Source organism: Bos indicus x Bos taurus, chromosome 20 (assembly GCF_003369695.1).
Source record: "Bos indicus x Bos taurus breed Angus x Brahman F1 hybrid chromosome 20, Bos_hybrid_MaternalHap_v2.0, whole genome shotgun sequence".
NCBI lineage: Eukaryota > Metazoa > Chordata > Mammalia > Artiodactyla > Bovidae > Bos > Bos indicus x Bos taurus.
In genome coordinates, this window is record NC_040095.1 from 36,887,881 (window position 1) to 36,901,420 (window position 13,540).

Genomic DNA, 13,540 nt, shown 5'->3' on the forward strand with positions numbered 1-13,540 from the left:
CCTGACTTCTTTAAATAGGTCAATGGTGGTATCTAATAGGGTTTCCAGGGCCAGCTTCAAATCTGCAAAAAAGAGAATTTGAAAATTACCTGAAATGTGTAACTCTAACCTGAGTTTCCCATGACTAACAGATAAGTCAGTTCAGTAGTAGAGGAACTAGAAATAACTTTCTTGTGTCCCTGACTTTTGCTTGTATTTATTCTAGCAGAATATCTTGCTAATTTAATTAAATGCCACTGAACATAATCTATTGACATAATTTTCATAACTGTCTTCCTATATAGCATGATACAGATGAAAAACTGATGTTCCTAAAATAGTAAAAATACGCTTTACACTGTAATTTTTAACAGACAAAGACGACGAGCTGAAAAAGAACTGCAAGAAGAAAGATCAGAGAAACTAAGGAGAAAACCAAGTGTGACTTTCCAACCGGAGAATATCATCATTAATGATAATGATTCAGAAGTAGTGAAACCCAAGGTACAGAAAAACTACAATGCATTCTTCCCTGGTCTGCGTGTACACAGAGTTCAGAATGTCTCTGGTTTATTTAGTCATCTGATTGTGACTGGGAGGATCTTAACAACATATTGACCAGAGGTGTATTAACACTTTTATGTTACCCAAACATTATTGACCAGAGACGTTTGAATATTTACTTACATAACAAGTCGCTGGCCACAGGCATTGGTTTCTGCAAGAATCCCCTGGTCAATAATGTGTTAACATCATTAAGTACAAAAGTCCTGAGTGTATCCCTCCATACAGGATAGAAACAAAGTTATGAATATGAAAAGAAACTTGTTGGCAAATCAAAAACTGTAGTTTAGAGCATCTGCTTATGTGACTTTGTATTTTAAATCACTCTGACTTTTTTCTGGGACATCTTAATGCATATTGTGGGTTTATCCTGTGATAGCTTCACCCACCTCTTTTAGATGCCTCTAGGGTTTCCCCAACATAGGTTTTTTTATACAGCCTCTATTTTATGTCAGATCTTTGCAAACATTCCTTCTAAATTTGGTGACTGTTTACCTATATATGCAACAAGAGATTAAATACAACAGAAATAGTTTTGTTTACTTGAATCTTAGCACCCTTTTTCAGTAAGTCCTCAAGAACGTGTCTGGTGCACTTAGTCAAGTGTTGAGTCCTTGAATAGTTTTGATACTATTTGAGAGTTAAAGCTAGTCTGCAGGAGAAAATTGCATATTGTAATTTAGTAACTGCATTAAATTGGTAATGCTCTTTTTTGTTGCTTGATCTGTGAATTTTGTGAACACCTGTGGAATTACTTTGATAGAATAAGTATTTCTAGAGTTATAAGATTTGAAACTAAACACCCCCGCCCAAATCAACATTCCTCATAGCTATTGAATATTTTTTTCAAAATAATATATGTCTTTGAGTTAGTCATAAATTGATCATTTGGGGTTCATTTAGGAGCAACAAGAACATGATGGTTCCCGGCCTTTGGAAGACTTTGACATTCCTTTTGGTATGTATATGCATGACTAATGTTATGTCTCCATTCAGAGTTCAAATCAGCTTTCTAAAAATGTGTTTATGAGACCAAGTGATTTTCATGTTGTCTTTGACAGGATGGGGTGTCTGTGTGTGTGTGTGTGTGTGTGTGTGTGTGTGTGTGTTTTGCTGTGTTATCCATTACCGCAGTGGTTGATAGACTGTGACCCAAAGGCCAGACCTGGACCACACCTGTTTTGTTTTTTTTTAACTTTTATTTTATGTGGGACTACAGTTGATTTACAATGTTGTGTTAGTTTCCGTGGTGTGTGTGTGTGTGTTACTCGCTCAGTCGTGTCCAACTCTTTGAGAACCCATGAACTGTAGCTCGCCAGGCTCCTCTGTCCATGGAATTCTCTAGGCAAAAATACTGTGGGTTGCCCACACTTGTTTTTGTAAATCAAGTTTAATTGATGCCCATTTATTTAGATATTGTCTATGACAGCTTTCACATTGCAGCAGGGTTCATTTGTTGCAAAAGGGACTATATGGTTTTCAAAGCCTAAAGATTTATTATCTGGCCCTTTACAGAAAGAGTTTATCAGCCCCTATAGTAGAGCAATGTAATTAGTTAGAATCTCAAATAAGATACTGATATATGAGGCCCAAAAGGAAACTATGGGAGAAAATGCCTGGAGTCAAACTAATCATAGAAAATACATATACATTAAAGGAATTAGTTCAGAGAAGAGGACTTGTTTATACATTGTAAATTCTTTTCCTTCTTGAATTGATCGATTCATTTCTTACCTTTGAATGTATGTGTTCCCCCAAGGCTTTCTCCCCAGTGTTTTTCACACATGTACACACAAATGCTCTTGTGCCTCTAGGCTTATTCACTGTTACAACTTCAGCTTTTAAATTATTTTGGTGACACTCAGATACACACCTACCCTGTGTCATCTTTCTTTGCTACTTTCTCCTTAAATTTAGCGTGTCCGCAAGAATTACCTGGTGACCTCATGGTTAGGATTCTGAACTTTCATTGCCATGGCCAACTTCAGTCCCTGACTGCGAACTGAGATCCTGCAAGCCACGCAAAAAGCAAAAAAGTCAGATTTTAAACTGGCATTTTCCTATTAATGATATGACCATTCATTTGATTGGTCAAGATTTTTACCTTGGAAGTCACCTCATGTCTGTTAGCCCATTCCTTCACTTGACCCTTGATCTGGTGCTCCCTCCATTCCTCGGTGCCTCAGCCCAGCATCAGGCCTCTGTGTGCTGAGCCGTCATCTCCTTACCTGCGTGGCTTGCATCTCTCAGCTTCCCAATCCATCTGGTGTTCTTACTCCCCATTCTCTTGTCTTAAAACCCTGTTCTCTTTCATTCTTAATAACATTCTTTGTCTTTACAAAGGTAATACTATGTATTAACCAGAGAAAATTTAGAAAATGCAAATAGTATTCTTTGGGGTTTATTTTCAAAATATCTGTACTCACATGTATCTATAAATATATATCTATATCTATCCATATAAAAGACAGTGTTAGTGTCTTAAGTCGTGTCTGACTTTTTTGCAACTCCATGGACCTAGCCCACCAGGCTCCCCTGTCCATGGGATTTCCCAAGCAAGAATACTGGAGTGCATTGCCATTTCCTCTTCAAGGGGATCTTCCTGATCCAGGGATCGAATCCAGGTTTCCTGCATTGCAGATAGATTCTTTATCACTGAGCCACCAGGGAAGCCCTATATCTTTATATATATAAATAATACCTCCTCTGGTTGTTTATAACTTACTTGTTTTTACATACTAGTATTAAGGTATTTGGGCGTCCCTGGTGGCTCAGTGGTAAAGAATCCGCCTGCAAATGCAGGTGACACAGATATGATCCCTGGGTCACGAAGATCCCCTGGAGATGGGAATGGCTGTCCACTCCAGTATTCTTGCCTGGGAAATCCTATGGACAGAGGAGCCTGATGGGCTGTAGTACATGGGGTCACAAGAGTCAGACATGACTTAGTGACCAAACAAAAACAGCATTAAGGTATATATCTTCCCATATCACTAGATATTCTTCCACAGCTTCATGCAAACATGGGCTCGATAAAGGACAGAAACAGTATGGACCTAACAGAAGCAGAAGATATTAAGAAGAGGTGGCAAGAATACACAGAAGAAATGTACAAAAAAGATCTTCATGACCAAGATAATCATGATGGTATGATCACTCACCTAGAGCCAGACATCCTGGAATGTGAAGTCAAGTGGGCCTTAGAAAGCATCATTACGAACAAAGCTAGTAGAGGTGATGGAATTCCAGTTGAGCTGTTTCAAATCCTGAAAGATGATGCTGTGAAAGTGCTGCACTCAATATGCCAGCAGATTTGGAAAACTCAGCAGTGGCCACAGGACTGGAAAAGGTCAGTTTTCATTCCAATCTCAAAGAAAGGCAATGCCAAAGAATGCTCAAACTATCACACAATTGCACTCATCTCACACGCTAGTAAAGTAACGCTCAAAATTCTCCAAGCCAGGCTTCAGCAATACATGAACCGTGAACTTCCAGATGTTCAAGCTGGTTTTAGAAAAGGCAGAGGAACCAGAGATCAAATAGCCAACATCCGGTGGATCATCGAAAAAGCAAGAGAGTTCCAGAAGAACATCTATTTCTACTTTATTGACTATGCCAAAGCCTTTGACTATGTGGATCACAGTAAACTGTGGAAAATTCTGAAAGAGATGGGAATACCAGACCACCTGACCTGCCTCTTGAGAAACCTATATGCAGGTCAGGAAGCAACAGTTAAAACTGGACATGGAACAACAGACTGGTTCCAAATAGGAAAAGGAGTATGTCAAGGCTGTATATTGTCACCCTGCTTATTTAACTTATATGCAGAGTACATCATGAGAAACGCTGGGCTGGAAGAAGCACAAGCTGGAATCAAGATTGCCAAGAGAAATATCAATAACCTCAGATATGCAGATGACACCACCCTTATGGCAGAAAGTGAAGAGGAACTGAAAAGCCTCTCGATGAAAGTGAAAGAGGAGAGTGGAAAAAGTTGGCTTAAAGCTCAACATTCAGAAAATGAAGATCATGGCATCTGGTCCCATCACTTCATGGGAAATAGATGGGGAAACAGTGGAAACAGTGTCAGACTTTATCTTTTTGGGCTCCAAAATCACTGCAGATGGTGACTGCAGCCATGAAATTAAAAGACGCTTACTCCTTGGAAGAAAAGTTATGACCAACCTAGATAGCATATTGAAAAGCAGAGACATTACTTTGCCAACAAAGGTCTGTCTAGTCAAGGCTATGGTTTTTCCTGTGGTCATGTATGGATGTGAGAGTTGGACTGTAAAGAAAGCTGAGTGCTGAAGAATTGATGCTTTTGAACTGTGGTGTTGGAGAAGACTCTTGAGAGTCCCTTGGACTGCAAGGAGATCCAACCAGTCCATTCTGAAGGAGATCAGCCCTGGGGTTTCTTTGGAAGGAATGATGCTAAAGCTGAAACTCCAGTACTTTGGCCACCTCATGCGAAGAGTTGACTCATTGGAAAAGACTCTGATGCTGGGAGGAGGCAGGAGGAAAAGGGGACGACAGAGGATGAGATGGCTGGATGGCATCACCGGCTGGATGGCATCACCGACTCGATGGACGTGAGTTTGAGTGAACTCCGGGATTTGGTGATGGACATGGAGGCCTGGCTGCTGCGATTCATGGGATGGCAAAGAGTCAGACTGAACTAAACTGTAGTGCTTCCCTCATAGCTCAGTTGGTGAAGAATCCTCCTGCGATGCAGGAAACCACGGTTTGATTCCTGTCAGGAAGATCTGCTGGAGAAGGGATAGGCTACCCACTCCAGTATTCTTGGGCTTCCTCTGTAGCTCAACTGATAAAGAATCTGCCTGCAATGTGGGAGACCTGGGTTGGATCCCTGGGTTGGGAGGATACCCTGGAGAAGGGAAAGGCTACCCACTACAGTATTCTGCCTGGAGAATTCTATGGACTAAGTCCATAGGGTCGCAAAGACTGAGCAGCTTTCACTTTCACTGTAGTACTCCAGTGAATATGTAGTATGTTATGCCACATAGCAAGAATTCTCTGACACCAGCTGTAAGTTCTATAATTCGATTCCATTCTGAGACTACTGACAACCAAGAGTTCGCATAGACCCCACAGGTCAGGGGATCAGTCCCCAAAGACTCCCTATTTTCTTTAGATGTCAGCTGCAAACAAGGTTCCCCCAAAACCTACAGTTTTGTCTGATCAAATGTAAGTTCAGGAATTCCCATGGCCGTGCCACCCCCCCGCCCACCACAGGTTTACTAATTCTCTAGAACAACTCCAGAACTTGGAAAAGCGCTTTATCTGTGATTACAGTTTCATTTTAAAGGCTACAACTTGGGAAAAGCCAAATGGGAGAGATGCTTAGGGCAAGGTATGGGGGTTTGAGGACACAGAGGTCCCACTCCTTTTCTGGTACACCACCCTTCTTACACATCCACTTACTCATCAACCTAGAAGTCCCCTCAGCCTTGTTGTCTCAGGGTTTTTCCTGAACTCTCACTACATGGAAAGATCAGACTCCAGTTGCTCTCCCTTCCCTGGAGGTGGGTGTGGGGCAGGGCTGATAGGTCGTTTCTGTGGTGAGCAGCACCCTTCCTGAAACTGTCTAGGGGCCTGCAGGGTCACCTCATTAGCCCAAAGGCAGATACAATCAAAAGGGGCTCATCATGAATAACAAAACATGCTCCTCCCGCTCTGGCACTTCCAAGGGCTTAAGGAATTCCGTGTGTGGAATCAAGGACAAAGACCGAATATACATATTTTTCATTATACTGCCATGTGCCATCATTGATACTCTTTCATTCTATTTAGACTCCCTGGGTGATGTCCTAGGAAAATCCTCTTCTAAACCAAGACTTCCATAATAGTGTTCGGACTTTGATTCTACTTCCTGTCGATCTTTTCCTCCAGGATAGAAATTACCTCTAGTCTGAATTCATTATCCCTCCCCCACCAGCTGGTTTGTCCTCCTGTGATCTCTGTCTCCATTTGTGTCACTGCCAACTAAACCCCAGAACACACGCTGTTCTGAATTCTGCTTTCCCCTCCCCATCTCATCCAGTCAGTAGCTAGTTCTTTCTTTCTTACTTTTTCCCTTATTTTTTTACTTTCTTTATAATTCTTAAATTTATCCTCTCCCTGTTATTCCTCACCATTATTGGATGTGTATTTGAACTGCTGCAGCAGCCTCAATAAAGAAAGATTGCCTTTCTTTAATTTTATCCACTCAAATTATTTTTCACACACTGGCTGGGGTGGTGTTTTCTAGAGCGCTAGTCTAGAAGGAAATGGCAGTCCACTCCAGTATTCTTGCTGGAGAATCCCAGGGACGGGGGAGCCTAGTGGGCTGCTGTCTATGGGGTCACACAGAGTCAGACCCGACTGAAGCGTGTCCGCAGCAGCAGCAGCAGTCTCACCATATCATTTCCCTGCGTAAACAACTTCTACTGGATCTTCATCAGCCAGAATGATAGGTGTCTAGCCTGGGCATACAGAGTCTTCGACAATTTTGATTTTGATTCCGTTGAACTGTCTGTGAGGGTCAACTTAGATACCACTTCACTCAGAAAGTCCACTTTGATAACATCTTGACACTGCGTACCTCACCTCCCTTGAAGGAGGTACTCTGTTTCTTGGCTCCTGGTGATATATTGGCTTCTCAATGCTTGTATCCAATGTTCTGTTGTTATATTTAAGAAAAGCTCCAAGATGACATTAATACTTCTGCTGGATTGCATTTCATGGCCTCTGTAAAAAAGAAAGCTAAAGAATGTCAGGATGCAAGTACAAATACAGACCCAGGTAAAATGCTATTTTACTTTAATTTTTAAAATTCATATATTTTTAACCTTTAATATATGCCTACTTTTTTTTCAAAACAATAATTTAAGGGGAATTTAAAATTATGTGATATTAGTTTCTCATCCCAGGTTTTTGTTCCTAACCCTGGTATATACTTTACAAATTTTAAACTGAATTTATGATAGCTTTGTTAAAATATAGTAGATACTTGTTTAAAAATGCCATGGGCTACATCATAAATCAGTAGAAATAGTATTTTTAGTTTGGGTTCTCTATGCCATAATTGACTTTACTAGAATTTCATGCCTAAGATTGAGAGGCCCGAACTTGTGGCTCCTGAAGTTGAGTTTGAAGAAGAGGACTAGGCTGGGTTTGGTGTGGGAAGAATATATGTAACTGTGACCAGAAATAGAGGGAATAAATGTTGGAGGAACTCATGTTTGGAATGTTGCCTGATAAGCTTCTTCATTAATGTAATGAATGAATGTATTAGGTGGCCTCCAGTATTTTTCTCCTACAAATGATGCTTCTGTGAGTAACTTCTTGCGTAGAACCTTTTTTCTCTCTTTTGGTCATCACTATGATTTAGCTAATAACTCTTTTACCCTTTACCAATCCAGTTGATTAAAATAAAAAGCATCTGTTATTTTCATTTTTATTTTTTTCTGAATGAGGTTGAGTGTATATAAGGTTGTTTTTTTAATAAGATGTTTTTTGATACAAATGTTCAGTGTGCATTTGAGAAACATTCTTGAATGGATCTTTGAGAAAGCCTAGAAGCACTTTGCTGCTCTGTTGTCTTCTAAAGTCAGCAGCTATTTGCTGGAAGTTTGTTATTCATCCAGGTGATCAGGCCCAGAATATAAATAGTAATAAAATTAAAATTATTAATTAAGAAATTAAATTCTTAAGCTGTCTAGTTTTCTACGACATTTTATGCACAATATATAAACAAATCTATGCTTGTATATTTAATTTTTTCTGTGGTTGTAAAGTCCCTTTTCTGTTTTCTCTTTTTGTCACAAATCTCCTCATTGATATCAAGAAGCTGCTTCTCAAGAAGTTGTTTCTGAATGTCATAAAAATCAACGAGTCATTTCTTCCATATCAGGTGTGATTTCTTTTCTTTTTCCTAAGAACAGCATGACTAATTAAAGGTTATGTCTGTATGACGAGTTACCACCCCCCATAAAAAAGCAGTTAAACCAAAAATTGATTTAATAGAGATAACATGGTTTTTCATTTTTCTAGTTTTATGCTTGTCATGTGGTTTAAATTCAAGCCTTGGCACCAAGTTTTTGGTGCCCAGTACTGCAGCGAGTTAGATTTTGCTTGTGAAATTTGAAAGTAATGTTCTGTTAAAAATATGGCACTAGGAAATAAGATTAGAGTCATAGGACAAAAAGCACAGTTAGACTGCTGGCCTATTGTGATAGGCTTCTTTATTGTTTTGAATAAGAAGCTAATGACTTCTATAAAATTAAGATATTAAACTTTTTAAGTGGTATGATTTAGCTACGGTCTCTATATATACTAAGAACCACTGAGTTATACGTTTGAGTTATACATTTTTATACATACATACATATATATACACTCATACATATATATATGTTATACATTTTTAAAGGAGGTGAATTATGTCTCAATAAAGCTGTTTAACCAAATGAACAAACAACAAGAAGCAGTGTTGAAAGAAAAAAATTTGCTATGATTAATTTCCTAAAATCTGGTTTTATTGAAATGTTAAACAAAAATGACAATATATCTGAAATGGAAAAAGGAAATTATAGCATTTTCTTGGTAAGACTTAGATATTTCCTTATTCTTATGAATCATTCATATGAGAAAAACTGTAGTCAGTCTGCATTCAATTATGAATTAGTCTAGATTAAATATAATCTTGCCACTAGAGTAGAATAGAATTTTCTTTATTTATACAAAGAAACTTCTACTTAGATTTTCAACAAATACTTTTAATGTTGTTTGTTGCTAACTTGTTCTTACAAAGTTAATGATGTAGAACTAATTACAGGAATTTTTTTTTTGCTATCTTGATTTTTAGAACATGAAACTTTGAATGTTCCTCAACTTTTGGCTCCAGATATATGTCTAAATCTCAGACTTCCCACTGAAATATCAGAGAAACCTCTGTCACCTTCAGCATCTGATATGGTACTAAATTTGAAAGTTTTAATAATACCTGTGTGCTAAAATTTATCATGGTCATCTGCATTATTCAGTTGTATAGATGAAATAAGACCAAAAAGTCTCACCTACGTAGATTTGTTGGAAAGGTCAAAATTTAGTTTAAGATTTAAATGTTATGCCTCCAGATATTGTAAACTAAGACTATAACATAATTCTTGCAGTTTTCCCTAAGTTAGGCTCATGTAAGGTCTTACTGCCTTGAGAATTAAACCTTTTTTTGGGTAAGGGTAGGGTGGAATGGCCATGTAAATAAAAGGAATGTAACCCTCTTTGATTTTATATGTTTTGGCTCAGGTTGGACACACTTACATAAATGTGATTGACATTGAAGCTGATGATCTACAGGAATTACCTGTCAAGGAGGAGCCTTCAGATAATATCAAGCCACCCAGTGATTGTCTAGAAGTCCCGTCTTCTGCAGAATTACATTACATGGCAGCTTCAGTTACTAATGCTATTCCCCCGGCTCTTGACAATCTGAAGAGTAAAGGTAATAATTTGTCCTACTTTTAAAATAAATTTAAAACATTTTTGAAAACTTCTTTAATATAGCATTGTTATCCCAACTCTTGTCTCTTAGTTCTCCTCCTCCAAATCCACTATAGCTTTAGATGTTTATATTCACATTTAGAAATGTCCTGTTAATCTTTTCAATACCTTGTTTATAAGTTTAGAATCAGTCTTTGTATGCTTTTCATGTTCTTGGTAGAATCTGCCTATTCTGCTGTGGATTTATTTTTCAAACCTGCGAAAGTGTCTCCCTCCTGTCTGGGTGGAAGCAGCTGGAGAGCGGGCAGTACAGAAGTGAAGGAGCCTCATGTCATCTCACCTCTACCATCAGACGTACGGCAGGACACAGGTGAATTTCCTACCCTGAGACTGAAATATAATCATTACTTATATTTGTTTAGTCATTCACATTTTTTAGGGTTTTTTGTTGAATAATTTGATCTTCACAAAATCTCTGTGGAGGCAAGTAGGACAGGCATCGTAAGCCTCAGCTGACCATCTCTTCATTCACTGAGCACCACGTTAGGGGCAACGTGTAGGGACCAGAGAAGAGAGTGCCACCCGGCTCTCTGCTGTGGGCCCACATGGGGGGGAAGGAAAGCAGGGAAGTGGAGAGATGACCGTAGCACCTGACGGCATGGTGCGTGCCATCGTGGTGAAAAGGATGAGATTGTTGGGGCATACAGCATCTAATCCATCTCTGGGAAGGACTGAGGCTGTGTAGGGGAGAGGCACCTAAATGGCATCTTAACAGTAGGACTGAGCAAGAGAAAGCTGCAGAGAATAGATCACACAGATAGAATAGATCCTGTGATGACTCAGATGCCAAGTCTGAGAAATTAAAGTTCAGTGTGCTTGGTGTTCTTCTGTTTTAAAGAAATAGCAAGAGAAGAGCTAGATAGGAAGGCCTAGGAAAGACAATGGCATTGTCTTTCATTCGAAGACATTTGAACTTTTAAGGTGAAGGCATTAGAGAAATGCTGAAGGATTTCAGGTGGAAAAGGAACAATATGTTTTATGTTTTAAAACATAAACAAGATTTATGTTTTAAAAGATCTCTCTGGGGCCTTTGTAGAATTTGGGTTAGAGAGGAATGAAGTATTTAGAGATTGGGATTTCCCTGGTGGCTCAGATGGTAAAGTGTCTGCCTACAATGTGGGAGACCCAGCTTCAATCCCTGGTTTGGGAAGATCTCCTGGAGAAGGAAATGGCACCCCACTCCAGTACTCTTGCCTGGAAAATCCCATGGACGGTGGAACCTGGTAGGCTACAGTCCATGGGGTCACAAAGAGTCGGACACGATTTAGCGACTTCACTTTCACTTTCTTTCATACTGTTTGGTGTCCTTGGGTTGTGAAAGCTTTGGCTAAGCTGTGGTGGTAGGAATGAGGAGATGATTGGCAGGGGGGATCATTAGTATTTTGGTGTCATGTTGGAACTGAAGGAAAGACAATCTTGAATGCATTTCAGGCAGCTGGCATGGGAAACTGGGTGAATGATAGTGCTGTTCCCTGAGCTAGGGAATCAGGAGGAACAGGGTAGAAGGGCAAAAGCTGTGAGTTTGGTTTGATCTGCCTTTGGGACAACCTGAATAAGATGACATCACTTTGCCAAATAAGAGACTTCACTTTGCCAACAAAGGTCCAGATAGTCAGAGCTATGGTTTTTCCAATAGTTGTGTATGAATGTGAGAGAGGAACCATAACAAAGGCTGAGAGCTGAAGAATTCATTCTTTTGAACTGTGGTGCTGGAGAAGACTCTTGAGAGTCCTTGGACTGCAAGGAGATCACACCAGTCAATCCTAAAGGAAATCAACCCTGAATATTCATTGGAAGGACTGATGCTGAAGCTGAAGCTTCAATACTTTGGCCACCTGATGCGAAGAGCTGACTGACTCATTGGAAAAGACCTTGATGCTGGGAAAGACTGAAGGCAGGAGAGGGGAACGACAGAGGATGAGATGATTAGATAGCATCACTAACTCAATGGACATGGATTTGAGCAAACTTTGGGATATAGTGGAGAACAGAGGAGCCTGGCATGCTGCAGTCCATGGGCTCGCAAAGGGTCGGACGTGACTTAGTGACTGATAAACAGAGTAAGAGCAGAATAAGATGTTCAGGACACAGATAGATTTAAGAACTGGAGCTCAAAGAGTTGTTTGGATGTGAGAGTCAGCAGTGCGCCCGAGACCTCACCCAGAGAGGGTGGGTGGAGTGAGAAGAGCAGTGATCTGAGACTGGTGCCCTGGAAATACTGAAGGGTGAAAGGAGTGTGGGTTGCAGAGAAACAGTCCAAGATGATGACTAAGAAGGGAGCATGAGATAGGGAGGAGAAGACCCAGAGGCCAGAAGTGTTTCAAATTAGGGACAAGAATCAGCTGAGTTCAAAAGTACAGAGAGTCATTGACTTTGATATATATTGGTCTTGAGAGGCTTAATGTTTGCCTGAGATCCCACATAGAGGCAGTAATGGCCTACATTGGACCTAGCTTTTACTGTGTGATGTTGGTTTTCAGGTAGAGTTTTCAAAAGTCATAAAGACTTTAAAGTTGCTTTTTGGTGAAATGTATTTTTGTAGCAGAAAGTAAAAGTAACATTAACATTCAGATTTCATTGTAATGGTGCTTTGGGGTAATGGTAACACTGTTATATATCCTATCTCACAACAAAGACTAATCTCAGAAGTCAAGAAGCTGAGGATATTTCTAAGTATATTAAATTAAAACTGATTTGAAAGAAGGGAATGTTATGTTGACTTAAAGTGAGGTCTTTGAGAAATTAAATCGTCAGCATCTATTACAATTTTTTTCTTAACTGTAGTCAGTTCTGATATTACCTTTAATAATATTTAGATACTCCGAAGCCAGATTTTCACTTCAAGGAACCGAGCTCAAAGTCAGATGCTACAGAAGACTATCTTCTGTGGGAGGTGCTACAGGAAGTCCCCACCGCTCGTCCTGTGCCAAGCCCTGCAGCTCGCCGGCTGGAGCATCTCACCGCAAAGCTTCAGAAAATTGATGAACAGCTCTTAGCAATACAGAACCTCGCTGAAAACATAGAGCACAATTACCCCCCACACACAGCGCCAGACCGACACTGTATGAAGGTAGACTGTCTTTACTTGTTAATTTGTTTGTTAACCTACTTACTAGATTTGTAGTGTGATATAATTTTAGACTCTTGATTTTTCAAAGTAATGAGAAATGGGTTCAAAAGCTAAGGTTTCTCAGCCTGCAGCATTGTTGGCATTTGGGCCAGGTAATTCTCTGTTGTGGACATCTACCCCACGGGTTGTAGGATTTTAGTAGCGCCCCTAGTCTTGACCTCTAGCTGTCAGTAGCGTTCCCTTTAGCCTCAATAACCAAAAATGTCTCCAGGCACTGACACATGTCCTCTGAGGGGCATTCTCCCCGTGGAGAACCACTTCCACTTAAGCATTAAGCTTTTAAGAACTGAACCCTCAACTTCT

General features: G+C 39.8%; 1 protein-coding gene across 8 annotated transcripts in view; it reads left to right on the top strand.

The window, feature by feature from the left end:
• Positions 1–13,540, top strand: part of CPLANE1 (ciliogenesis and planar polarity effector 1) — a 108,576-nt gene that overhangs the window by 57,306 nt on the left and 37,730 nt on the right. For 7 of the 8 annotated variants that reach the window (XR_003507146.1, XM_027519907.1, XM_027519906.1 and 4 more), the window contains exons 36-43: positions 354–483; positions 1,447–1,501; positions 7,243–7,347; positions 8,393–8,458; positions 9,413–9,522; positions 9,853–10,048; positions 10,268–10,417; positions 12,924–13,177. Coding sequence is in view for 7 of the 8 variants with exons in the window: in XM_027519907.1 (XP_027375708.1) it covers positions 354–483; positions 1,447–1,501; positions 7,243–7,347; positions 8,393–8,458; positions 9,413–9,522; positions 9,853–10,048; positions 10,268–10,417; positions 12,924–13,177 (1,066 nt within the window). In the remaining variant the exon portion in view is untranslated. The remainder of the gene's footprint in view (positions 1–353; positions 484–1,446; positions 1,502–7,242; positions 7,348–8,392; positions 8,459–9,412; positions 9,523–9,852; positions 10,049–10,267; positions 10,418–12,923; positions 13,178–13,540) is intronic. The other variant, XM_027519911.1, reaches the window with a different exon arrangement.